This window comes from Xenopus laevis, chromosome 2S (assembly GCF_017654675.1).
Source record: "Xenopus laevis strain J_2021 chromosome 2S, Xenopus_laevis_v10.1, whole genome shotgun sequence".
NCBI lineage: Eukaryota > Metazoa > Chordata > Amphibia > Anura > Pipidae > Xenopus > Xenopus laevis.
In genome coordinates this window covers 61207087-61234534 of record NC_054374.1, presented here as the reverse complement: position 1 = coordinate 61234534, position 27448 = coordinate 61207087, and the positions used below count along the sequence as shown (strand labels likewise).

Sequence of the window (27448 nt, the reverse complement as noted above, 5' to 3'; positions counted from 1 at the left end):
TTTATCTGCTCCCATGACTGCCACACCTAGACACAGAATTTACTTTGGTAAGCAGCGACCTAAGTGACAATTTACTTAACAAGTACTAATCCTCTAAGAGCATGTCCCTCTACTGCTTACTTAGCAAGCTCCAGGGTAAATCCAGCATGAAAAGCAGAACACAGAACACAGGAGACTCATCCAAGTCATGGTCGTCCACCAGGGCCGGAAATAGGGGTAGCCTAGGGTACGTACCTTCTCTGTCACCTACCCCATGTCCGGTCCCCTCTCTCCCCATCGATTTCTACGCTTTGATTCACGCATGTGCCGCGTCATTTCGCTCTTGTGCTGTGCAAGCAACATTTAGTGTGTGCTCGCCCAGCTGGCGCCGGGACAGCCTGGACCGGCCTGGCCCAGCTCTGTCATCCACAGAAAGTTTTCCATGGGGGCAAGGAAGAAAATATATAATACAAATTACTTGTACCCATATTTTGGTTTCCACACAAACCTAACATCAGCTTTTATATAAATATATAAAGTAGTGACTGTTGCACATGTAAAGCATTGCCATTCTGTTAGTTACACAAACTTCTTGTTTGCCACTTGGTATTTTCTACTTTCTTAGCACAATTACTAGCCAGCAGTTTGCAGAATGTTCTTCCCTCCAGAGTCCTAGTTACAGCTGGATACATACAGTGAAGCCTCCATTTTACATACCCTAAGTTTTTCCATATGTTATACCATTTTTTGTGGTCTCACCAATATTCTACTGTATATAATAATACATGATTTCCATGACTTTACACCATTTTTTCTGGTCCTCTGAAAATGTAAAACCGGGGTTATACTATACATAAAGTAGTGTAACAACAGCAGGAAGAGGTTGTGCACAACAAAATGTCACTAGTATGTGTAGCACACCCTTGAGTGTACTTTTGCTGTGTATTAAGATGTGTGACCAGGGTAAAACTGCTTGAAGTGTGCTCCGGCCCCCCAGTGTACCCGTGAAACTCCCGGTACCTGGTGTAGATCAATGCAGCAGAATAATCGTCAGACAAGTTTCTTTGCAGTTGCTTAAACTTGTTTATTAACAGAGAACTGTTGCAATGGAGTAGTTCACAGGTACTTAGATGTTCACAGTCATAATAGGAAAGCTTCAAACAGCAATATTCCCTCCAGAGGGTACAAGGTGCTCCAGGTGAGCTAATATCCAATATATCAGAGTAACAGCAATAATATACTTAGGAGATAGTTACCACTCTCACTAGGCACTATACCTCCGGACGAACACTAAAGCTTGGGTTTCTCAGCCTGGGGTCTTGTATCTTGGCACCCGACTTGGTCCTCAACTCACCCACTGTATTCAGCCTGGGGTCTTGGTACCCTACCCTATCTGGTCCTCAACTCACCCACTGTAGTCCCTGCTCCAGTGGTTCACATACCACGGGGTCCTAACCCCACTATTTCTCCTTGTTGGAGCCACATCTGCTCACTAGCTACCCTGTGCTGACTCTCACTCCTAGAGTGACTATTACCGTATTCAATATCACTAAATCACTCTTAACCAACTTCACCGGCAGACCTGGACCTGTAGTACCTCTCAGTGAGGCAAAGTCCCAGGACAGACCCCGACCACATGGTGCTAAACCCCTTTATACTTTATACTGCTGCCACCTAGTGGACAAACTCCATGAATTAATGTGGACCCAGCAAGGGACAGAGCTTCCTGAGTTAACTAAAGGACCCTTAGGTGTCCAAATACTAAAGGGGAACTGCCTGAGTAATTTAACCCAGATCGCAGGGTCCCTAAATATGTTTATACATTCTATTTCAGTCTATGGGAAAGCTGCTTTGTTCCCAGAGTGGCATAAGGGTTTAAAGATAAGCGTCATCCAAAAAGAAACAATGAGGTGAATACAGGACAGGAGCAGGAAAGGGGGATGAGATATATACTACAATATTATTGATATTTCTAGCTATACAGATATATAAATTGAGGCAGAGAGTTATTAAAGACGGAGAGGTGAGTGTGGAGGAAACTCAGCAGAATGAGAAGGGAAAGGGTAAAAGAGGACAGTAAATAGAGTGAGGCCATGGATAGGTGGGGGATTCAATGGAGCAGCAAGGTAAGGAACTGTAGGGGTTAATGTGCTTTGTGGAAAATGCACTGAGATGCACTCTAAATAAGATTCAATAATGAATGTAGTTACACAGCTATAAACAGGTTCATTATAGTCTCTATAACTCACACACACAGCTTGTCAGACCTTCTTAAACATAGTTGCCCTTACACACGTGCTGATATCACTGCTCTGTAAATTTGGATATGGATAAATAATGTGAAAGGTAAAATATTTCTTATTTGTGCATGATATGCACTTACATATTTTCATATGTCAACAGCCATTGTACAAATTGCAAGGGAACTGACTTGTATACATAGATTATACATTTGTAATGGTCAAAGTTTATCACTTCCATATGATATTAATGTATATACAACACATGTCAAGATGTCATCTGCTCTATTTTGTGTTATAAATGATGATGACTAATGTTTAGAGATGAATTTTAAAAACCAGGAAAAGAATGCAGTTTTATTTAAACATTTTTGGCACTCAACCATCTGTGTCTATTCTGCTGGCCTGTGCCAAGTAAAGAAGAGACCGTCCCTGGTAACTTACAGGGAAATGCTGCCTGATGCAATGTTTTCACCTTATCTCATGGCTGGTGCACCCCTGATTACACTTAGAACCATATTCTGCTTAACATATGCTACTATTACAAGTTTAATATACAGTATTACTTAAATTAAAATACTTTCACCTATTTCACATGGAGGTTCCTATTTACTATGTTCAGTACTGATGACAAACTGAGACATTCTGTTAAACTGATATATTAAGAACCATTTGTAAAGTGACTTTTATTTATTTTGCTTTAAAGAAGTTTATATAACATGAAAGAGGTTAGGAACTATGACTACTTCTTTCGCAATGATGACCCATTAGTTCTTTACATCAGTTAACTGCTTTTGAGTTGTAAAATATATTGCCTCTTTAAATGCAATTAAGATTGCAATCTTTGGGAAAGTGAAGATGAAGTAAGAAAAACGTATGCCCATGTAAGCAAGAAATTAGCCTACCAATGGTAGGCACTCCTTCTGTGAGTGCCTGCTGTGTAAAATCCTGTTCTTGTTATTGATTATTGTCCTGTTAAAGACCCTGTTTGTACATTGCCTTCATTGATGCAATGCCTGGACTTGGGCTTTGAGCCTGTCTAATTCCTTCTGTGCCTCTGATTTTTGGTGGCCTTTGCTTGTCTTGTCTGTTCCAGGGCCTACATTGTACCTGTAATAAAGTAAATTTCAGTTTAAATGCACCTGTCCTGTCCCAGTTCTGTTTTCTCATTGGTTCACATGTCAGCAGACTTGGACTGGGCAAGCGAGACACCAGGAAAAAAACTGGTGGGCCCCAGCCTTCATGGGACCCGCCGACCCATTCTTTCTCTACTCCCCTCCAAAAACTTTTGCAGCTTCCACCTGACCTTTTGCAATCATAGGCACAACAGAGAAATACAAGATATGAAAATATGAAAAGGGTGCATTGGGTTGCGGCACCAACTCAAAAACTGGGGTGAAGGGTGCCCTGAGAGGTTAAGGAGCTCGAGATGGCAGCCCCAGTGAGCCCTGGACATACCAGTTGTGAGCTGATGCATCTGCAGTATATATATACAATTGAGCATGCAATGCCACACAACTTTTCATCTGAGAGGAAGTCAAGGACTTCTATTGGCTGAAAAAAGGGTCCTCTAATTTCACTTTCCTATCAGTCCCATTCCAAAGAGTATGGAATAGGCCACAGGGCAAGGACGTTTTAATAAAAGGCAAAAGGCGCATTTGCTCTGGGACCACCAAGACAGGGGGTCCATTATCAGACTTTTATATAGTATAATTTTTGACAATAGTCACACCCAGCTGAACTACAAAAGCTCTATGGCATGGGCATTTTAATTTTGTATTTCACTTGGGACATACAGTATGTTCCTTTATCTTATGCAATATTATATTAACCTATTAACCTATTAACTTTTTTGTCTTGGAGACTTTTTTCTCTCAGCAACATTTTTGTCTCAGTGAAATTTTGTCCAAATGCATTAGAGTCATTGGGCATTTTTTCTTATGGTGACTTTTTTTTGTGTTGGCGACAATTTTGTCTTCGTGACTTTTCTGTCGTGGCGGATTTTTGCCACAGTTTCACGAAAAAATTAGCAGATGGTGAAATGCAGAAATTTGCTGCAAATAGTGATGGGCGAATTTATTCGCCAGGCGCGAATTTGCGCCGAATTTGCGCGATTCGCCGCCAGCGAATAAATTCGCGAAACGCCCGTGAAAATTCGCGGAAAAAATTCGCCGCCGTCAAAAATTTTTTCCAAAAAAACGTACGCCGGCGTCAAAAACGGGCGCCGGCGTCGAAAACGAGACGCCGGCGCCGTTTCGCGAATTTTTCGCCGTTTCCCGAATTTCGCAAATTCGCCCATCACTAGCTGCAAATCCATGCCTGGTAGAAAAATGTGCTAATCACTGCAGAGGATTATTCAGCAGTGTATTATATTAAAGGACAGCAAATGTACCAAGGTTTTGGGGTCTATTTCCACGTAACCCTGCTTGAGTTCCTGGATGATGTCCTGTATAAACCTCACTACTTACTTGACCAATGGCATTACGGTATTTCATAGAACTGAAGCAGCTAAATTCATACTCAGCAAATAAAGAATGATAGGTTCAACCTAACTTACTATTATACTATGTCGTTATTATCATCTACTAATTGCAGTTTAACCCTATATTGTTAAAAAAAAACCATCATCATATCTGGATGGATAGGGTAAATAGCAGAGTGATGCATCGCAGAATACCTCAGTTGTACATTATAGAATATCTCATTTGTATTAACATGAATAACAATGTATTTAACAGGACTACATACAAGAATAACAGAAGGCAGAGGAACAGTGACACAGCTTCATGGGGAAGTAGGAGGAGGAATGAAACTGACACAGGTGTGGTAGGAAGAGGCGGCGGAGCTAATTTGCCTGGGCAAAGGACAGAGGGAGTATCTCTTGGAAGACCAGTGAGTGCTCATTAACAAGGAGTGCCTGAATACGAAGACAGTTGCCTTGGTTATACAATTCTTGCATTAATTTATATAATAAACATTTCTGACCAAGACATCAATTATAGTGGATGAACTTCTGACATTCAAGGGTGTCAATTTTAGATGAAGTAAGACGGTAAGAAACATCTTTTTTTTCCATATACTATACTTTATTAAGTATCTTATTTTAAGGGGAATCTACTTTTATTAGGGAAAGATTTCAAACCTAGGTAAAGAATGTTGTAAATATTGTAGATATTTATATAAATCTGCTGTCAGTGAACATTGCAAGCTTCTCTTTTTTAAAATGAGAGCTACTTCTGAATCTTCTAACTTCATATACTGTATTTGAATAAACACTCTTCTTTTAATAAGTACTGGTTGAGATTGTACTACATTTGTTACTTGGTTTTTCCACTAAAAATAGAGCTGCTGCAACATGCAATTATTTTTTTTAAACATTGCTGCTACTTGATACATATTTCACAATCAGTAGCATAACTAGCTGTTGCCAGGGCACCCCACAAAATAAATCCTTGGAGGGGCCCAGCGCAGGGGCGATCTTGCCCCCATCGTTACCTGAGGCAGCTTGCCGCTGCTTCCGCCCCCCCTCATCTGTGCACTCACCTTTATGTGCTGGAGAGGGTCGAGGGAGGAGGCCAGGAGCACAATTTCTCTCTACCACAAATTGCCATCATAACAAATAAATGCTTTAAATTATATGTGAGTCACCTGTAATCTTTATTCAGAATGGATGCCATTAAAGTGATATTTTTTAAATGAGCTCATTCAGTCAGGCTAATGCAAGGTGCAAAACCTGCAATCTGAAATTCCAAAAATAAATGTTCTTACATGTTTTTACACAGACTAAAAGAAAGCCATGATACTCTTAACAAACATTTCCTAAACCCTCCTTAGAATAACAAGGTGGTGCAACCCCTTCCTCGCCTTGTTGAACTGTGATCTAATGGATTCTGAGACTCAAAGTCCTTTTGTTTTCCATAGTGGGAAGCATACAGATTCTTTGAAAAAGAATCTGTCACTTCATCATTTACATTTAACAAGGCCAGGGAGGGATTGAATATCTCTGTATGCCTAAAGGAAACGAGGAACTGGTACCTGCAGCATATTATCCTTTCAATATGTGGTTTAAGATGAGTTTCAAAAACTTTAGACATTTTTTGTGAAATTATACTTGTAAACTTAAGGGCAGTGGCACATGTGAATTTGTGTTCCCCATGGACATTGAAAGAGCACAAAAGTAGGACTCAAAGGTAGAACATTTGAACAACGTTAAATGCCTTCTCCTGAATTTTTACATTCTTCAAATGGCTTCAAATGGCTCTGCCAATTCATGTGAACCCCAATGTAAAAGAATTAGGCAATTTGTCTTCTGCTAACAGAGTGAATTCTCAGTTTTTTTCCTCTAATGTAAAGGGATGGCTCCGGTGCAGTGATCCCTTTTATGGAAAAAAGATCCCACGCTGTCTATAATGCCTTCTAATGTACAGGTATGGGATCTGTTTCCCAGAATGTTTGGGACCTGGGGGTTTCCAGATAATGGATATTTCGTAATTTGGATTTTCACACCTTAAGTCTGCAAGAAATTCATGAAAACATTAAATAAACCCAACAGGCTGGTTTAGCTTCTAATAAGGATTAATTATATCTTAGATGGAATCAACAAGCTACTGTTTTATTATTGCAGAGAAAAAGGAAATAATTTTTAAAAATTTGGATTATTAAGTAAAATGGAGTCTATGGGCAGGCCTTTCCGTAATTTGGAACATTATGTATAACGGGTATCCGGATAACAGATCCCATACCGGTTATCATGTCCCCTTGCAAGTGTCTTTAGGCACTATGCCTACGTATCCTTGATACGAAATGCGTCAGGACAACAATGTTTCTTTTAATCTGCTGAAATAAACTTTGATGATTTTACCCTACGAGTGGACCTTGGAGTGTTTTTTTTTTTTTAAATCTTAAATCAGAGATACAAAGGGCAGCGTAGGACTGATAAAAATCTAGTTTGCCCAGCATACTATATGGGCAGCAAATGGGCCGACCCTGCCTGGTAAGGGGAGGAGGAGCAATGGTGGAAGGGATGGTGTGTGATTTGTAAGTGGGCAAACTGACTGGGTTCCCTACCAAGTAGAATTGTCTTGAGCAGAAATACTACTTGACCTTGCTCTGTTGTCTTGCTTTGATGCTGGGCTGTCAAAGCTTCTAGATATTTTGTGTGTATTCTATGATGCCATGTGTACTGTGCGCATGCCCAATGACATCATAACCCAAGTCCACAAATTTTCAGTGGTGCGTTGCACAAACTGCATTATCCCCAGACTACTCAGCATTTGATGTTGACTGTTCTGCCCATGGTTCTTAACATGTGGTACTTGATCTTTGTAACTGCATTCACTTATGTGTATATAAATATTTTTATTGCAATGATTCTCCCATATAAAGAATTGTTATTGACTGTAAAGTTTGCACCCATTTAAAAGGCTGACATGCCAATTATAACAGATACGTGCCACAGAAAAGCATTTCTGAACCTAATTGTTAAGAAATACATAAATAATCTTAACTTTAATTTAATTAAAATCTGTCAAATGTATTATTTGTGTACCTTAATTTGAGAAAATTACAGTTTACTAGATTGCTTGGTTTACACACTTTAATACTGGTTATATAATATGGAGCGTTTTATTTGGTTAGTAGTGAGTAACTGTTCCTGTTGCTGAATTAGAGTTAATTTGTGTTCTATTACTCTGGTTGCAACAGTGTGCAATTGTACTTGCGTAAAAAAGAACACATACAGGAGCAAGTTTCAAAGGGAACCCTTGAGTTCAAAGTTATATGCATAGTAGGTACAACATGTGTTTTGATAATAGGCAAAAAATAGATTGAGTGTTCAACCTGATGAGTCACAGAAATGAACCCGTATATTTGTATCTGTTCTAGCTATAATTTAATCTACATAAATAAGGGATACATTCCACTGTTGTGTTTCCTTTAAGCCAGTAATTATTTAACTAGCTTTTTGTTTATCCTTGTAGCTCATATAATAAATGTAAAATTTTCACAAAGCTCAAAGTTCAGTACCATCAATCAGGAAGAAATCTGAAGAATTTCTATAAGGAAGTTAGTTGTGATAAGAGATATTCGACAGCTGTTAAATATAACCTTTACAATCTATCCACTAAAAGTAGAATAATGTTTGGTAATACTGTTAGAATAATGTTTGATGCACTTTATTTGATAAATATCTTTGATATAAAGACATACAAAACCAATTTACCACCCTATATCTAAAAAAATTCTATTCATATTGGGTCAATAATCTAACATACTGTAGGTTCCTCTGTATGCCTTCAAACCAAAGAGAGCACAAAGGGAATCTGAGCAGGTAAAAACACACACTGTGAAAAATCCATGTGTCTCATCACCTTTAGCATTCCCAGAGGCTCCTTCCTCCTTATATACCCCTTCATACATGTCCTCCCATGCCAACCAACCACCACACTAAGGTCTTCAGATTCTGCTGCAAGTAGCAAAATGATCTATCTTTGGTTTTATCTTCTTACACTAGAAGGTTATTTAGATGATCACCTAGTGGTGATATTCTTATTCGCTTTGCTGTAAGTTCACAAGTATTTTACATGGATGAGGGCTGTTCTGTCCAGGTGTCTGCTGGGTTTACAGTAGCTAATTACTATTTTTCTCCACTTCAGGTCTGCCCACAAAAACACAACCAAAGCTCATGATTAATGCCATTCCAACCTATGGGAAGTTCCTCCTTTATTTATCCAGGAACTGCCCAATAACATGTCATATCTACTGTTTCCACAATCTAACCTACCCCCAACCAGGTATAGCAAAACCCATTGGGCCTCCTTCACAGCATTACATATACTCTCAGCTTAATTTCTTCTACATGGGGCACCATCTGCCAAAATTAAAAATGTCAATGTGCAGTTAAGGGTGCATCATTAGCTTCAAGTCTAGTAATCCATATCAGCACTAGATGGTTTTTTTTTTTTTTGCAGTAGACCAGTTTAGCTCCTATCGTTACTATCTTCCTGCTATTACTATACTCTTCCTGAGCCCTTATATCCATGGTAAACATATCCTGGAAATAAAAGTAAACCCATTGTTGCAAGGCTAATCTTGAGCCTGATGTATATTTATGGTAAAAAATATCCTAACAATAAAAGTAAACCCATAGTTGCAGATTACAGCATATTTTTGTATACCATGTCATTTTGCCCTGACCTCTGCAAATTGTTTACCAGTCTGCAGGTCTGACAAGTTTTTTGCTTCAGTGATTAGTAAAGTTTGTTTTAATCTAAGAAGTCTTTCATTTTATTTCCAGGATCTCCAGGTTTTTATTAACTTCAGCTGCTGTTAAATACAGATACATTTGTTCATTTATGCAGTAAATTTATTAGGACATAAAACCTTATAAGGTTTTATGTCCTAATAAATTTACTACTTTTTTAAACAATATTTAGCTCTTGATTATTGGAGATCCTCACATTCTTCCTTTTGGATTTAGTGTTTTGGATTTTGCACCTTGGGACTGAGGTGAACTTTGAGTGAATCTCCTTGCTATTTACTTGACATTTTTTGGTATTTAGAGTGGTACCACTTACATTACATATCTTTTCTTGTGGCAGACACACTCCCATTTTTCTTAATTTATTACTGGATACCAAACTGCTACGGGAGCTCAAATGCTGTACTGCACAGAAGAAGGATGAAATGTAAATATGTACAGCACAATTTTACCAGATAAAAACCCCAGAGGCATTGCTTAATTATGGGTTAATCTATCCCCAGAACAGTGGTGCCTTACGCCATGAATCCACTATTCCTAATACTAACCACTAATGGTGAGTCACTATACTGGCTCATTACACCACAGGGCACTAACCTTTTTGGTGCAGTCATTGGAGCCACTGTATGCTCCACTAACTACCCTGATCCTGCTTCTTACTCCTAGAGCAAGCTATTACAAAAACTGTCCTCACACTGTCTTCTCCTACTGAGGCCTGCCTCCACCTTCGGCTCTTTTGGTACCAACCACCCCCTCCAGCAAGTAGGGATCCACAGAAATAGTAAGTGCTGGAGGGTACAAAATGCAAAAGGTCTCCACCTTATGAATTTTGTACCCTCCGGTATGGGGTCAGTATGCTGAAATGTTTTTAATATACATTTTTGAATAAATTGTAATTTTATAATTTTGAGTTTTGGGGCAATACAATTATAATGGAATGTCATCATAGACAGATTTTCATTAAGGCTTCGGGAGGCTAAGCCTCCCCAAACCTGCTTGCCTAAAAAAATTTAAAGAAAATGTAAAAGAAAATCTTCCAAAGTATCGATTTGAGCTTGTCTGGGGGGAGGGGCAGAAGGGTGCTGCTGACTAGTCTCTTTAAAAAAAATCCCTACCTGGTGACCATATGTGTTGTATGTGAAAGTATTTAAAAAAAAATGGTTTTGTGTTACACAATCCAATCATAAGACCTGATTTCCAGTAATGTGGATGAACTGAACTTTTTGTATAATTTTGATAATCAGATAGTCTGGGCTTCATCCATGGCAAGTGAAAAATGACTTAGTACTTAACCATGCAGCCTGTGTGCCCATCAGTTATATTATAACTAAGTAAGAGCTGTACCCATTCTTACTGCTGTGCAGTATCAGAAAACAATTTACTCAATCATAACACCAGCAATATATTTGTTTTACTATATGAAATCTAGCACAGTTAAAACTATTCTGCAAAATCTCAAGTCTGATAGACCTTAGATGCAGGTCAAATTTATTTGTTGCTCAACAAACACGATATCAGCACTTATGGTTAGTTCACACGAGGAGATTCAGGGCGCCTGGCGACTAATCACCTTGCCTTCAGAACGACAATCTCCCCGAACTGCCTCGGTTTTCCCAAAGGCTATAATGAAAGGTTGCCTTGCTAATGCAGATGCGGCGATGCATTTTCCATAGTCGCCCGGCAACTTCGCATCGCCGCGTGTGCATTAGCACAGGCGACTTTTCATTGTAGCCTGTGGGAAAACACGCTGAGTCAGTTCGGGGAGATTGTCGCTCAGAAGACGAGGCGATTAGTCGCCAGGCGACAAAATCTCCCCGAATCTCCTCGTGTGAACTAACCCTTACAAATTGCATCAAGCAGAGCCTTAATTGGTAACAAATCAGCAGTAACAGTTGGACTTTGGATTTGATGTGTAGTAACCTCTTGTGTTTGGCTGAAGCTGGGGCGAGAGATGATTAACTGTATTGGATGATTAACAGTATTTGCCTTTAAAATTCTTTGCATGCATATGTTAAATCCTGGATGTCTAACAATATTACGGTATAATAATTAAAATTAAAGAGCCTCTACTTCCTCAAATAATTATGTATAGTACAGGAGAATACTTTCATGTATTGCTTATGCTTAGGGTATCTCTCTGTTGAGTCTATAATAAAATCTAATGATTTGTCCCCAGGGCCCTGGCCCATGTGGGTGCCACCAACCCATCCCCACTGCCTGCATAGGACTAGGGGAGGGGGGATACAACACTGCCATCCCAGCCTGTAGCATGAAGGGAGGTGCTGCTTGAATAAGCACCAATGGATATGCTCATGCACCGCTCTGCAGCTCTTCCCCTGGTCTGTAGTCGATGACCCCTATTATCTGGAAACCCATTCTGCATTATTAAAGTAGTACCTTCTCCGTTCTGGTAACTGAGCTGATATAAATCTATGTTGGTAATAACTATTGTAAATTTAGCTTTTATGGCATGGTGATCCAATTTGTGGAAATAACCTTTATATGGAAAACCTCAGGTCCCAATCATTCTAGGAAACTGTTTTTTTAGGTAGCTATTTTTTTTTTTAATCTGCAGAATTGCAAGACAAAGCATGTCAAGTTAGCCCACCCCAAGAAAGGAATACTAGCAGCTGGTAATAAGTATGTTATTATCATTATTATTAATCTATTTACACAATTGAGGAGCCAACAAATTAAGGGTTTTTCCAAATATTGATGGCTGGTTCAACAGAGACATGTGAAAGTAGATAAAATTCCATTAGACCCAAGGTACTTAGAGAGCTTAGCTCTGTTATTACAAGACCTACATTTTCCAGAATTCTTTATGGTCTAAGGTACAGAGAGTTTGGTTAGTTTGATATCAGTGGTAGGAAAGGTTGCAGAGGAGGTAATAAGGAATAAGATACTTTAATACATTACAAAGCATAATACTAGAGGTATGTACCAGAATGGTCTTAGGCAGAACAGATCTTGATGCACAAATTTATTTCCCTGCTATAGGGAGGACAGCAGAAGTCTTGACATTAAGGAGACAGTGGGTATGATCAATTTAGATTTTCCTAAAGCATTTAATATAGTACCATATAGAAGATTATTGGTTAAATTAATGAATATCAGCCTTCAATATGTGTTGGACAAATAACTGACAAATAACTGACTGAAGGATATTGGTGGTAAATAGAGCAAATTGGACCAGGGTGTTGCCACTTCACAGAGACATTTGTTTGATCTGACAGAATTTTTTTGCAAATTTGGTTCAATGGTTAAAAAAAGCAAGGTGATGCACATAACATAAATGCAAGTTATACACTACATGGTTGGAGGCCTCCTTTATTGTGAATGATTTTATGTTTTTATATATTTGTGTAACTTCAGGCAGTGTCACTCAAGCAAATAAAGTACTGTCTTGCTTAGAGCATTAACTTGATGGAAGAAAACATAATTTTACCTCTTTATTGAACCTTGGTAAGGCATTAACTTGAGTATCCAGTGAAGTTTTGGATACCAGGACATTAATGAGCTGGAAAGATTGTGCAGAGACATGCAATAAAACTGGTAAAAGGGATGGAGGATTTAAACTGGGAGAAAAGTTTGTCAAGTTCGGGGTTAAATTTGAGAAAAGGCACTTACGAGGGCACATGATTACTTTTTTACATTACATTAGAGGACAACATAGAAAAGAACAGAGAACAGTAGTAGTGATGATTAAATGCATTGAAGTCAATTTTTTTACATGCAATACTTTTTTTACATGCGAGACAATTTTTTCTCATTGCAAAGTCAATGGACATTTTTCTTGTGGTAACTGTTTTGTCTCTGCAACTTTTTTGTCTCTGCAACTTTTTTGTCTCTGCAACTTTTTTTGTCCAAAATGAGACAATTCTGTCTTGGTGACATTGTTGTCATTAACTACATTTTTCGTGGCAGACTTTGCCGCAGTTTAGTGAAAAAATATGCAGATTACGAAGTGCGGAATTTCACCACAAATCCATGCCTGTGGAGAAAAAAATCACACATCATCAATAAACAAGAGCCAAGAAGTGAATATAGTTCTTGGCAATGAGGTTGTCGATTACCCTGCTTGTTGTGTTTAAATGGAAGATTCTCTTAATGCTATAGATGAGAAAACTTTCTGAGGTGGAATAGTTTGGTGGCAAGAATTTAGAGAATCAACACTAGAATTTCACCTTGCATCCTGTACTACCATAAAAAAGATCTTCTTTGTCAGAAAAGCTGAAAACTTGTCATTCTCCAGATGGATCCGATCCCTCCCCAGCCCTCCCTATCTAAGGAGCTGTCAGATGTAGCATAGTGGAAAAGAGTTTCTATAATAAGCTAGAGTGATGTATATGCTACTGGAGTGCTAAAAGCACCTTAATTGCAATGTCATTTGGCTTCCAATTGACTCCAATGCATTTCTATTAAATGTTGCTGTGTCACAAATTTTGTTAATTTTGAAGCGTGCCAATTTTGCATAAGCTCTTTTGGGCAGGGACCTCTTTGTAGCTTGTATCATGTATTGGCTACTTTGCATGTAAATCTGTATATTCAGTTTTTACACCCATTTAACGTACAAAGCTATAGAATGTGTTGGCGCTTTATAAATAAGTGATAGCAATAATAATAATAATAATAACAATCATTAGTTAATGCCTTTAGAAGTAGTTTGGATTACTTCTTGGGCAAGCATAACATTCAAGACTAGGAAAGTGTGTTAAAGTAATGAAAATAAAATGTACTGATTGCTGCACTAGTATAACTGGTGTATTTGCTGCAGAAACTTTAATATAGGTTATACTGTATAGAGAAGTGAAAAAGGAGAAAAGGCACAGGATACACAGCAGATAACAAATAAGCTCTGTAGTATATAGTGGGATTCTGAAGCAAACACAAAGTTTTACCAGTGCAGGGCAATTTTACTTTATACTTCATAAAAACAAGCTGCTGAGTAACCACAGGGGCAGCCATTCAAAGCTGAAAAAAAAGAAAATTCACATGATACACAGCATATGTAACAGTCGATCTGTTATCTACCATTTGTTTGAATGGCTGCCCCCATAGCTACATCAGTTTTACCAGTGCAGGGTAACAGTACATTATTTATTCATTACTTAAAAACACTATCTAATGTATCAGCCTTTACAACTGATTCAGGGAGAGAATTCCACATCTTCACAGCTCTGACTGTAAAAAAACCCCTTTCGACTATTTAGACGGAGCCTCCTTTCTTCTAATCCGAATGGTCGACCTTGTGTCAGCTGGAAAGACCTACTGGAAAATAAAGCATTAGAGACATTATAATATGATCCCCTCATATATTTATACATAGTCATATATCTTTACCAGGGGCATTTCAGGGGCTGCTGCTGCCTGAGGAAGCAGCCCTGATGCTACCCCCCTCTCCCGCTCCATGCTTAAAAATTAGAAAAAAACCCGGACATTCGGCTCTTAAAGTTGCAAAAGGCGGCTTTTTGCCGCACCTTCTAACTGGCTGCTCTCTGCCCTTGCCTCATAGCAGGAGTGACCCTGGACTTTCCTCATAGCTAAAATTTTCCATACCTTTTAGCAGCTTAGTGGGCATATTCTAAATAGAGCCTTACTAGTGCTCTGCACAGTGGAAGAATAACCTCCTCCTCCCGTGAATCTATTTCCCTTTTAATACAGCTCAAGACCTTATTTGCCCTTGATGCTGCTGACTGGCATTGCTTGCTACAGCCAAGTTTATCATCAACAAGGACTCCGAAGTCCATTATAGATTTGCCTAGTGCAGTCCCATAAGGGTATAAGTGGCTTGCATATTTTTACATCCCAGGTGCATAATTGCATAATTTTACATTTATCAACATTGAATCTCATCTGTCTCTTAGCTGCCCAGATTGCCAGTTTGTCAAGATACTGCTGCAAGGATGCTGCATCCTAGATGGAATTAATTGGGCTGCATGGTTTTGTGTCATCTGCAAACACTGATACATTACTTACAATACCCTCTCTCAAGTTATTAATGAACAAGTTCTCTAAGTAGAGAATGTACCATTAACAACCACTCTCTGTACCCGATTCTGTAGCCAGTTTCCTATCCATGTGCAGACAACTTCATTAAAGGAGATTTTGTGTGAAAAACAAGAACCTACCAGTGTATTATATTCTTTTAAATATAGAAGGAATGTTCTAAACAAGGTAGTGTTTTTCGGCTGATTCATTAAATATTTCTGCAAAAACCCTACTAGTCCCACCAAATGTTCCACTTCCTTTCCCAGGCTGTGCAGGGGAATCGGCAGCACTTAACACACTGCACTGTAGGATAGGAACCAATCAGTAGCTTGTGTGATTGCAAGGACTGTTAGGACACGCCCACTCCTCATTTGAAACAGGGACCAGAGATCATCAATAGGGATCTCAAATAAAGGTGCAACTTTTTAAGACAGTATTAATTTACAGCCAAAGGTAAAACCAGCACCATATAGTATATATTATTGCCTACAAAATCAGGGTTTTATTTTTATTTATCCTATATGTCAACTTGAAGCACAACAGACCTTAGTTTAGAAAGCAACCATTTGTAGGGCATGGTAACGGTATCAAACACAAAGTCCAAAAAGATGATCTACTGCTCCCCCTCTGTCCAGCATCTCACTGACCTCATCATAAAGTGCAATCAAATTTGTCTTACATGACCCATCCTTCATAAAGCCATGCTTAATGCTGCTCATAATGCCATTCACTAGGACAACATTTTGAATGTGATCCCTTAACAAGCTGTCAAATAATTTGCCACCACAGATGTCAAACTTACTGGCCTATAATTGCCAGGCTGAGATTGTTATCCCTTTTTAAAATACTGGAATTACATAACCTTTCCTCAAATCCATAGGTACCATACCAGATGAAATTGAATTTGAGAAACTAGAGGAACTAGAGGAACTAGAGGCCGGTCTAAAACTGAACTAAGCTCTCTTAGAACCTGGTGGTCTATGTCATCTGGCCCTGGCGCCTTGTTCACATTAATTTTTATTAAAGCTTTAAGAACCATATCCTGAGTCAGCCACAGACTAGACTGAGCTGAGCCAACAGTGCAGCTATGAATTGAGCATGGGAACTCTGACTCCTCTATTGTATACACTGAAGGAAATACTGTTGCTGATTTACTTTTCTGCATCTGTTACAGCCATATTGGTACCATTATTTATATATATATATATATATACAATCCGGTGGGCCCCTTTATAAGCATAACATATTCCTTTTATACAAAGAACATCAATAACCATCAAAAGATGTATAACTTATACTTACAATCTTGTATTAAAATAAAAAAAAATAAAAATTATATATATATATATATATATATATATATATATATATATATATACACACATACATATTCTCATTCAGGTAGCACAATAGTTCTTAGTACAGCATTCAGAGTGTGCATGAGTAATGTATGCCAACTTCCCAAATCAAAAAAAAAGCAAAAATGTTACAGCACCTTAAAACCAATTACTGCAACAGGTGCTAACCAAAAACAATTGTAGCAGTCCACAAAAGCACTCACAGCAGTCCCCATCGAGCGTGTATCAACAAATCTTTATTGGTGCATGATATATCAACGCATTTTGGCACATAGAGCCGTCGTTAGGATAACGATAGGAAGTGTGGCACATCATTAAATAACCCCCTTATCCAATCAGGGTGGCATCACCTATATGTGTGTACCGCAGAGGCCGATCCTTAAGGGACCTTAATGGTGACGGATATACGCACTAATACGGTTGATACTTGGCTCAGATCTAATAAGACTGGCTTTTACAGATGTGTGGGTTGTAAGACATGTGGATGTTTGTTAACCGGTGAAACTTTTTCCCACCCACTTAGTGGAAAGCGATACCGGATCCCATATAGGTTGACTTGCACCACGGATTTTGTCACATATTGCATACTGTGCACGTGTGGCCTTTACTATGTTGGGAAATGTGTAACGTCATTCCGTATGTGCATGAACAATCATCGCTCTGTCATACGTACAGCTTTGGCCACGGGTAAAGCGGATTCCCCCCTGGCTACAATTTTTCTAGGATGTAAACATCCTCTACCTACACTACTAATTGATCATATCCCCCCCCCACGAGAGGTGGTGATAGATCTAAACTTTTATTACAACGTGAGGCTAAATGGATGTGGACCCTGGATACAGTGGTCCCTAGAGGGTTGAATGAAATGTACTCCCTGGCTAGTTACTTATGATTTAGTGTCTTTAGTGGAGTTTTGTCCAAATTGATGCTTATTTTGTAATTGATATTTGATCCATTAGAAGGTAGGTAGGTAGGTAGGTAGGTGTTATTCATATGAATGAGTATTCAACATGACATTGTTGTACCTTATATGACTTGTTTGAGAGATGTTCATTTGATTTTGCTGTTGCTCATACACTCAGATTTCCTTCCATAATGCTTTTAGGCATTTTAGCTGGCAACATTGTATGAATTAGATTGTTACATGTTCTAGGTAACTTGGTAATTTTGTTTGCATTTATCTGCAATATTTTACACTTGTGTTTTTTAAGATTTTTTCACTCAACGTTTTAGTACTTTTAGGCACCAAAATCTGCACAGATGGATACTTGATATATGTAAATGAATAATGGTCACCTAACAGATGTGAGATTATTATGTGCACCCTCTATAATTATAACAGAATGTTTTACCTATATGTGATGTTTTAATTAGGTTTTCACACTGATTGGATAAGGGGGTTATTTAATGATGTGCCACACTTCCTGTCGTTATCCTGACGATGGCTCTATGTGAGCCGAAATCCGTTGATACACCATGCACCAATAAAGATTTGTTGATACATACTCGATGACGACTGCTGTGAGTGCTTTCGTGGACTGCTATATATAAACACATGTATATGGGAGATAGATTCCACTTATAAGTCACACATTATGTGTGTCGGTATATTTATATGTGGATAAATTGCAGGGTGTACTCTAGGTCAAGTAGTCAGATTTAACCATATGTACCCAGATTAAGATTACTTCAGTTAGAATTAGGGATGTAGCGAACGGCGGAAAAATTGTTCGCGCACATATTCGCGAACGTCGCGAACCCCATAGACTTCAATGGGAAGGCGAATTTTAAAAGCTAGAAAAGACATTTCTGGCCAGAAAAATGATTTTAAAGTTGTTTAAAGGGTGCAACGACCTGGACAGTGGCATGCCAGAGGGGGATCAAGGGCAAAAATGTATCTGAAAAATACATTGTTGACACAGCGCTGCGTTTTGTGCTGTAAAGGGCAGAAATCACACTACGTCACTCAGGTGATGTTTCTGGACACGGAATGTGAAAAAGCTCACACAGCTAGGTGGCACTTGGTTAAAGACTGGGCAAACAATGCCTGCAAGGGCAACGTATACAGTAGTGGATACGGAATATATTATTGTTGCTGTAAAAACATCACTCAGGTGATGTTTACGGACACGGAATTATTATTGTTATTTAGACAGAATGTGAAAAAGCTCACACAGCTAGGTGGCAGTTGTTTGAAGAACACACTGGGCAAACAATGCCTGCAAGTGCACTACTATTGGTGCACTACTATGAAGAACAGCAAACAGCACTGGACACGTTAAAGAACAGTAAGATAAGTAAAATAAAAATATATATATATATATTAAAAAAAAAAAAATTACTCTGGTTGGTGCTGAACTACTAGGAGCAGCACACCAGTCCCACTCCCCAACACAGCTAGACTAATAGCACTGGGCTCTTATAGTAGCAAAGTAAAAAAACAAAAAAGAAAATAAAAGCAGTCCTTACAAGGACTATTGGGTTACAGGCAGCAGTCAGTAGATGAGAGATCAGAAGCAGTGCCCACAGCAGCTACATACAGAGCACTGCAGTAGAAGGTAGATTACTAGCCAGCAAAGCTACCTAACCTAAAATGTCCCTCAAATCCCTGCAGAGTTCTGTCCCTACAATACAGAGCAGTATCAAGTAGATTACTAGCCAGCAAAGTTACTATCAACTGTCCCTCAAATCACTCAACAGCTCTCTCCCTACACTAGCTCTTCCAAGCACACACAGGCAGAATGAAAAAACGCTGCAGGGCTTCAGTTTATATATGGAAGGGGAGTGGTCCAGGGGGTGTGGGGGTGGTCCAGGAGGGAGAGCTTCCTGATTGGCTGCCATGTATCTGCTGGTCTGGGGTGAGAGGTCAAAAATAAGCGCCAGCTAAGGCGAACCCAAATTGGCGAACGTCGCGCGACGTTCGCGAACATTCGGTGGACGGGAACAGTCGATGTTCGCGCGAATTAGTTCGCGGGTGAACAGTCCGCCACATCCCTAGTTAGAATTACTTTCTTGTGTTTTGTTAGTCTTATTTATTTTTCTCTTTTCAGAAATTTCATATTGAAGATGAATAATTACATAGACGCAATTGAGTAAGTATTTGTTTTTAAACATGTTTTCATACAGATTTAGAATGTATGTTTAATATTTGGTAAGGAGCAACTGACTTCTGTTAACAACCAATTTGTGCATTATTCTAAAGTAATCATCCGCAGCTTGTAACAAAGGTTGTCACATGACCAGTATTTTATAAAATGTGGTCAATTCTCTTCATCGAGAAGAAAGATATTGATATAAGATTGGTATTTTTTCTGTAAAAATGCCTGCAATATTGAACTATAACATTTACTAGATTCATCGGTGGATGGATTATCACCTCTTTCCTTTTACAGTGGTGTATTGGCACAGCATGAAGGCTTGACCCGATCCAGAAGCATAAGTAGACCGACTGCCAAGAATATCTATCGTAAGGATTTTCTCTATGAAATGATCTTATACTACCTCTGTAGACCTTCTTAGGTCTGTTACACTACATATACAGTATCTTAGGGCATTTTCCAACTTGTGATCAGGTAAACGTGGGAACTTTAACAATAGTTTGGAGATAAAAATCTATGAATGGGCTGGGCCCAAGTAACATATCATGGGGCATTGAATACAGTAAATTTAATCTATAATGGGGGTTAAATAACTTACTGTCATAAAGTAACACTCTAGCAAAGGCATAGTTTAGTTTATGCTGTATAGTCTTGACTGAAGAGCTGCTATTAACATCTAGATAATACTAAATTTTCCAAAGTACATTTTCCTTAAAGATGTGTCAATTCATCAATATAACTACCATAAATTCTATTTATTAAATATCAATTTTTTTAGTTTTAGAGGTTTTTGAAACCATGATTAAGCTCTATTTCTCTAAAACCACAAAAGCCATGAAAGTTATTGAAATATCTGAATATACAAAGTACAAATGAAAGGAAAAGCTGAACAATGGGCTAAAAAATACAAATATCTCTAAAAATGTAAGTTTTTCTAACAAAAAAACCCGAAAGAAATCTGAAAACCTCAAATCCATATAAGCAATAATAGGCATTAAGTAGCAGTAACCTGTAGCAATCAATCAGGAGTTTACTATTAAACACATGACCAGTAAATTGTACTTGCTGATTGCTTGCTATATTACTGCTCCTGTGCAAACTTGGTGCCTTTTATTACATGACCAGATTTAGGGGAATGTAATAAAAGTCGGTAATGGAAAAAATATTCGCAAGGCGAAAAGTCTCTGTGCGAACAACTTTGCCTTTGTGCGAATTTAATATAGCTTTTGCGAACCCTGAAACTGTTTAGCGACTACTTACGCCAGTGGAAGAATGTCTGCGAATTTTATAGTTAGCGCCAGTGTGCAGTGAATGTAATAAAACTTCTTACTGAAAAAGTTGTTATGTTTGCTCCAAAAGATTAGGACACCTTCAAGCACTTCTTAAAAGTGGGCAATACGCAATTCAAATTTGCAATGTGCAATTAAAATTGGCAACGTAATAACAGTTTAAGGAAGAGTATTACATTGCGAAATGAGGCTTTTTATTCTTATTTGTGCTAACTGTTTTGCTCTTTGCGAGTTTTATTACTTTGCCCCTTAAATGGTTACAAAAAAGGTCTAATAGAACCAACACACCATTTTAAAATAAATATCCTAAAACAGTTTACATAATCTCAACATAGCACACAAAGAATTTAAAAAATAAGTTTGAAACCATTAAGTTAAGTCATTTCTCAATTATCGTTTACATTTTCAAGGTAAAACATTTATCTTTAATTTTTCCAGGTTTAGCCTTTTAAAAAAAAAACAAAAACAGATTCATATGTGATGTAAATTTCACACAACTGAATAATGCAGGCTTACACAGGTACAAATTACACAGGCAGAATTTACTATGATGACCGTCCTGCTTGGTTACTCTGAGCTCAGAAGAGGGGGTTAGTTTTGGGCTGTTTGCACTGTTTTTTTTTTTGATAATCCAAATTATTAAAGTTTTTCTGACGACAAGTCAAAAAAAGTTTTAGGAGCGACAATTCGAAAAAGTTGCATGATTTGAATTGACAATTGGTTATGTTGTACAATTTCTTTGCACCAATTTTTTCGAGAAATTTTATTTGGTGTGAGAAAATGTTGAGTTTTAGTAAATAACCCTCTAAAAGTTGGACATTTTGTCAGCCTTATTCTGATATCATTATTGGGATTGGTTTCTATCAACTATTATAGAAAGCACACCCTGTCTGTAGTGCAACATCATGCAGCTTTTATTACCAATATTAATGCAATGCTTTCATGGCAACTTTGAAATTAGGAATATAATATGTGAGTTTTCATATAATTCTGTTATTTTCAAATTTTGTGCAGAACAAAGGAAAGACTACGCCCAATCATTATCTACAACATCTACCAACTTTCAGCACCGAGTAGAGGTATAAATTACATTAAATAACCTCTGTCTTTTGATAATTATAAGTACTGATATGGTGCATATGTATTAATCAATGTCTTAGGGTCAATACATTTACTATAATTTTCCTTGTTTGTCTAATGAATATATTAAAGGAGGAATGTACAATTATTTTACTTGTTGCTTAAGTCTTATCTAAGCTGCAGTTGTCTTATGCCGCCTGTTCACAACCTTCTGAATCATGACACACAGTTCCTTTATTATGTTTAATCCTGTTATAACAAACATGTAGTGAATATAATTTATAGCTAAAGGAATATGATTTTTAAAGATTGAACAGACAGCTGAGCAGGACCATAAAATAAACACCCCAAAGAACCTCACAGATTTTCTGTAAGGAAATAACATAAAGCTCAACCAGAACAGGTACTTTCATGTATGAAGCACAATGCAAAAATAATATATTTACTTGTACTGTGGTTTAGTTATTGAATCCTGCTGTTTTATGGTATAGATAGATAGATAGATAGATAGATAGATAGATAGATAGATAGATAGATAGATAGATAGATAGATAGATAGATAGATAGATAGATATAGATAAAATAGTAACATAGTTATAGTAACATAGTAAGCTAGGTTGAAAAAAGAAACACTTCCATCAAGTTCAACTTTTTAACTTTTTTAACCTGCCTAACTGATTCAGAGGAAGGCAAAAAAAAAACTCTCCAATTTGCCTCAGAGGGGGAAGATTCCTTCCTGACTCCAAGATGGCAATGGGACTAGTTCCTGGATCAACTTGTACTATGAGATCTCTCTATAACCCTGTATTCCCTCACTTGCTAAAACACCATCCAACCCCTTTTTAAAGCTATCTAATGTATCAGCCTGTACAATTGATTCAGGGAGAGAATTCCACATCTTCACAGCTCTCACTTAAAAAAAACCCCATTCCGAATATTTATACGGAACCTCTTTTCTTCTAATCGGAATGGTTGACCTTGTGTCAGCTGGAAAGACCTACTGGTAAATAAAGCATTAGAGAGATTATTGTATGATTCCCTTATAAATTTATACACAGTTATCATATCACCTCTTTACATCCCAAGTGCATAACTTATCAACATTGAATCTCATTTGCCACGTAGCTACCCAGATTGCCAGTTTATCAAGATCATGTTACAAGGATACTGCATCCTGCATGGAATTAATTGGGCTGGATAGTTTTGTGTCATCTGCAAACACTGATACATTACTTACAATACCCTCCCCTAAGTTATTAATGAACAAGTTAAATACAAGTGGACCCAATATGGAGCCATCAGGGACCCCACTAAGAACCTTACTCCAAGCATAGAATGTACCATTAACAACCACCCTCTGTACCCGATCCTGTACCAGTTTCCTATCCACATGCAAACGACTTCATTAAGCCCAACAGACCTTAGTTTAGAAAGCAGTTGTTTGTGGGGCACGGTATCAAACGCCTTGGCAAGATCACATCTACTGCCCCCCCCTCCCACTGTCCAGCATCTTACTTACCTCATGATAAAAAGCAATCAAATTTGTCTGGCATTTGTCTTTGCCTTCTGGATTAGTGATTTACAATATTTATTATAGTGTTTATATTCATTAAATGCAGGTTCTGTCCAAACAGACAGTTTTTAAATGCCTTTCTCTTCTTTCTTAATAACTTCTTTACTTCTAAATTAATCCACATGATTGGGTGATTCTTAGTGCTTCTACATTTACTCCTTGAAGGCGAATTCAACCCTGTATAAAAAAAACCCCGTAACCCCCTCCCTCCTCCCCCGGGGGAAATACCCCATACTTTATACTTACCCCTCGGCGCAGAATCTGTCAGCAGAGTTCCACGCATCCATCTTCCGGGCCCTCGGTAAGATGATTGGGAGATCAATATGTCGGCGCATGTGCAGTTGCGCACATGCGCCAAACTGAACGGAAATTGCCGATCTCCCAGTCAGCTTACAGAGGACCTGGAAGATGGATGCGTGGAACTCTGCTGGCAGAATCTGCGCCGAGGATAGATAGAGTATTAGCACTTAAAACACACAATTAACAAAGCATATGTGTGACTGTGTAATAATCTTGGCTATGTCAGACATTAAATTGCTTTTAAAAAAGCAAATATTTCAAAGATAAATATGAAAAGACACAGCAATCAATAATCACATACTACATATTTGGATTTTTCTGCCATCAGCACCTCTTGACATGTGATCTGGATAATGAACTTCGCAATGTAGAAGACTGTTTGAAACATCTTAGTTTCCTTGAGGCACAGGGAAGAATATGGGGTCAAGGATTGATTCTACAGTTGGATAACGGAGAAATATTACTGAAGGACCCAGAAACAAAGGTGAGACCTTATGCAGGAATGTAACCATTTAAAATGGTATACCTTAAAAACACTAAGGGGGTTATTTACTAAACTCCGAATGCAAAAATCACAAACAAAATTGTGATTTTTTTTAAATAAAGTTGGACTTTTAAAAAAAATCACAGATTTTTCAGAATCTATTAAACCACGAGGATGGAAAAGTCAGAATCTGAAATTCCGGCATCTCAAACCTGTCGAGGTTGCATATAAGTCAATGGGAGAAGTCCCAATGATTTTTTGATGTGCGCTGGGTTTCGGGTGAAAATTCTGAAAAAATTATTAAAATCGTGAAAATCGGATGGAAAAATCCGGAAAAATAATGAAAATCAGTTTTTCCCGCAAATTTACTGGAAAATACAATAATAAATAAGCATAAAAAGGAAAGTTTGTAGCAGAAAATATTGAGATAAATTCGTACTTTGATAAATAACTCCCTAATAGTCTGTAGAATCACCAATATTACCTTAAAATAACAATAACCAATGTCAATAAGACCTCATCATATCCAAAGATAAATAAGGATTTAGTCATTGGTGTAACCATATTTCTTATGTTCATCAGACTTGCTGCCACTAAACTTGGACTTGCAGGCATTAACTCAATGTAACTTTTGGCCTTTTTGTGGATTTTTAAGTATTTGTGTTAAATGTGAATGTTATCTTCTTCATTTCCATATTGGATCAACTTGCAGTTTAGATTTAGTGTCACTTAAATATAACTGTTCCTGCTATTGATATTGAATGATATATTGAATGATATATATATATGAATGATATTTTTATGATACTACCCAGTTTAGTTAATTTGACTTCTACATCATGTCTTCATTATAGGACACTCTGGAGCAAGTGCCTCTGAAAAATGTTGATAACTCCAGTTCTGTGTTGGGAGGCTCTACATACAATTCCCTTCTCACCATTAAAGTTCAGAGTCAACAGAAAACAAGCATCTTCTTCTTCCAATGTGATGAACAGCCAGTGAGTGATGCCCCTACAATAGTAGAAGCTAGTAGGGATGTAGCGAACGTCGGAAAAAATGTTCGCGAACATGTTCGCGAACGTCCGGACAAAAATGCGAACGGTTCGCGAATGTTGCGAACCCATAGACTTCAATGGGAAGGCGAATTTTAAAAGCTAGAAAAGACATTTCTGGCCAGAAAAATGATTTTAAAGTTGTTTAAAGGGTGCAACGACCTGGACAGTGGCATGCCAGAGGGGGATCAAGGGCAAAAATGTTTCTGAAAAATACATTGTTGACACAGCGCTGCGTTTTGTGCTGTAAAGGGCAGAAATCACACTACGTCACTCAGGTGGTGTTTCTGGACACGGAATGTGAAAAAGCTCACACAGCTAGGTGGCACTTGGTTAAAGACTGGGCAAACAATGCCTGCAAGGTCAACGTATACAGTAGTGGATACGGAATATATTATTGCTGCTTGAAAAACGTCACTCAGGTGGTGTTTACGGACACGGAATTATTATTGTTATTATTTAGACAGAATGTGAACAAGCTCACACAGCTAGGTGGCATTACTAGCCAGCAAAGTTACCTAACCTAAAATGTCCCTCAAATCCCTGCAGACTTCTGTCCCTACAATACAGAGCAGTATCAAGTAGATTACTAGCCAGCAAAGTTACTATCAACTGTCCCTCAAATCACTAACAGCTCTCTCCCTACACTAGCTCTTCCAAGCACACACAGGCAGAATGAAAAAACGCTGCAGGGCTTCAGTTTATATATGGAAGGGGAGTGGTCCAGGGGGTGTGGGGGTGGTCCAGGAGGGAGAGCTTCCTGATTGGCTGCCATGTATCTGCTGGTCTGGGGGAGAAATGGCAAAAAAAAGCGCCAGCTAAGGCGAACCCAAATTGGCGAACGTTGCGCAACGTTCGCGAACATTCGGCTGATGCGAACGGTCGATGTTCGCGTGAATTAGTTCGCGGGCGAACAGTCCGCGACATCCCTAGAAGCTAGAGGTTACATGTTTTACTAATTCTTGTATATCTTCCTCTCTGTCTTAGGCTGATGTTCTTCATGCAAACCTGGAAAAGACATTAAAGCAATTCAGATTAAACAGAGAAAGCAAGGATACCTACAGGTATTTTGGAATCACCATATTTCTATCGTACAACACTGTGGCATATGTCAGTGCTTTATAAATAATTGTTAACAATGATACTAATAATTATATAATTATAGTAATTATGTATTCTGTATGGAGGTTTGTGACAATAAATGTATCTTTTTTGTCTCAGGTATAACTTAGAGAACTCCCAGCCTCAAAATCATTTTTTTGGACGGAGTCAATCGCCACAGTCCAGTGGAGACTTGGACAGTAACAGATTACAAAGGCAACCAATCTACTCCCCTCATGGTGCGTCAAAATACAGTTTATTTATAATATAAAAGTAACTAAATATGCCAGTGCAATTAAAGATTTTATTTGTTTTAGAAACAAAAGCGTCCACAAAAGAATTTCAGTCTCAATACATTTTCAGACTCTAGTTGTGATGTGATGACGTTTTGATATTTTGCATGTGTTATTAAATATTATTCTCAGTGAATTATTTTATTTCAGAATCTCCTATTCAGCAGACAAGATTTGAGCACCTTGAAGCATTCCATCCTCCTCCAAGCACCAAGCCTCCTCCATCCTTCCAACCACCCCCTCTCAATTCAGAGACAGAGAGAGAACGTGATATTGTGAGTGTTTGTATTGTGTCCTGTGAAATCACAAGGTCTTATGTATGTACAGTATGTATAAGCATATAGATAATTAT

At 38.1% G+C, this 27448-nt stretch overlaps 1 protein-coding gene across 2 annotated transcripts in view; it reads left to right on the top strand.

Annotated features, from left to right (window-relative positions):
• Positions 1-5077: 5077 nt before the first annotated feature.
• Positions 5078-27448, top strand: part of eps8l3.S (EPS8-like 3 S homeolog) — a 74344-nt gene continuing 51973 nt past the window's right edge. The window contains exons 1-9 of one of the 2 annotated variants that reach the window (XM_018248397.2): positions 5078-5271; positions 19877-19918; positions 20219-20292; positions 22228-22292; positions 24495-24650; positions 25505-25648; positions 26690-26766; positions 26924-27042; positions 27247-27371. In XM_018248397.2, coding sequence (XP_018103886.1) covers positions 19893-19918; positions 20219-20292; positions 22228-22292; positions 24495-24650; positions 25505-25648; positions 26690-26766; positions 26924-27042; positions 27247-27371 — 786 coding nt within the window. In that variant the 5' untranslated portion in view covers positions 5078-5271; positions 19877-19892. 2 annotated transcript variants of the gene reach the window in all.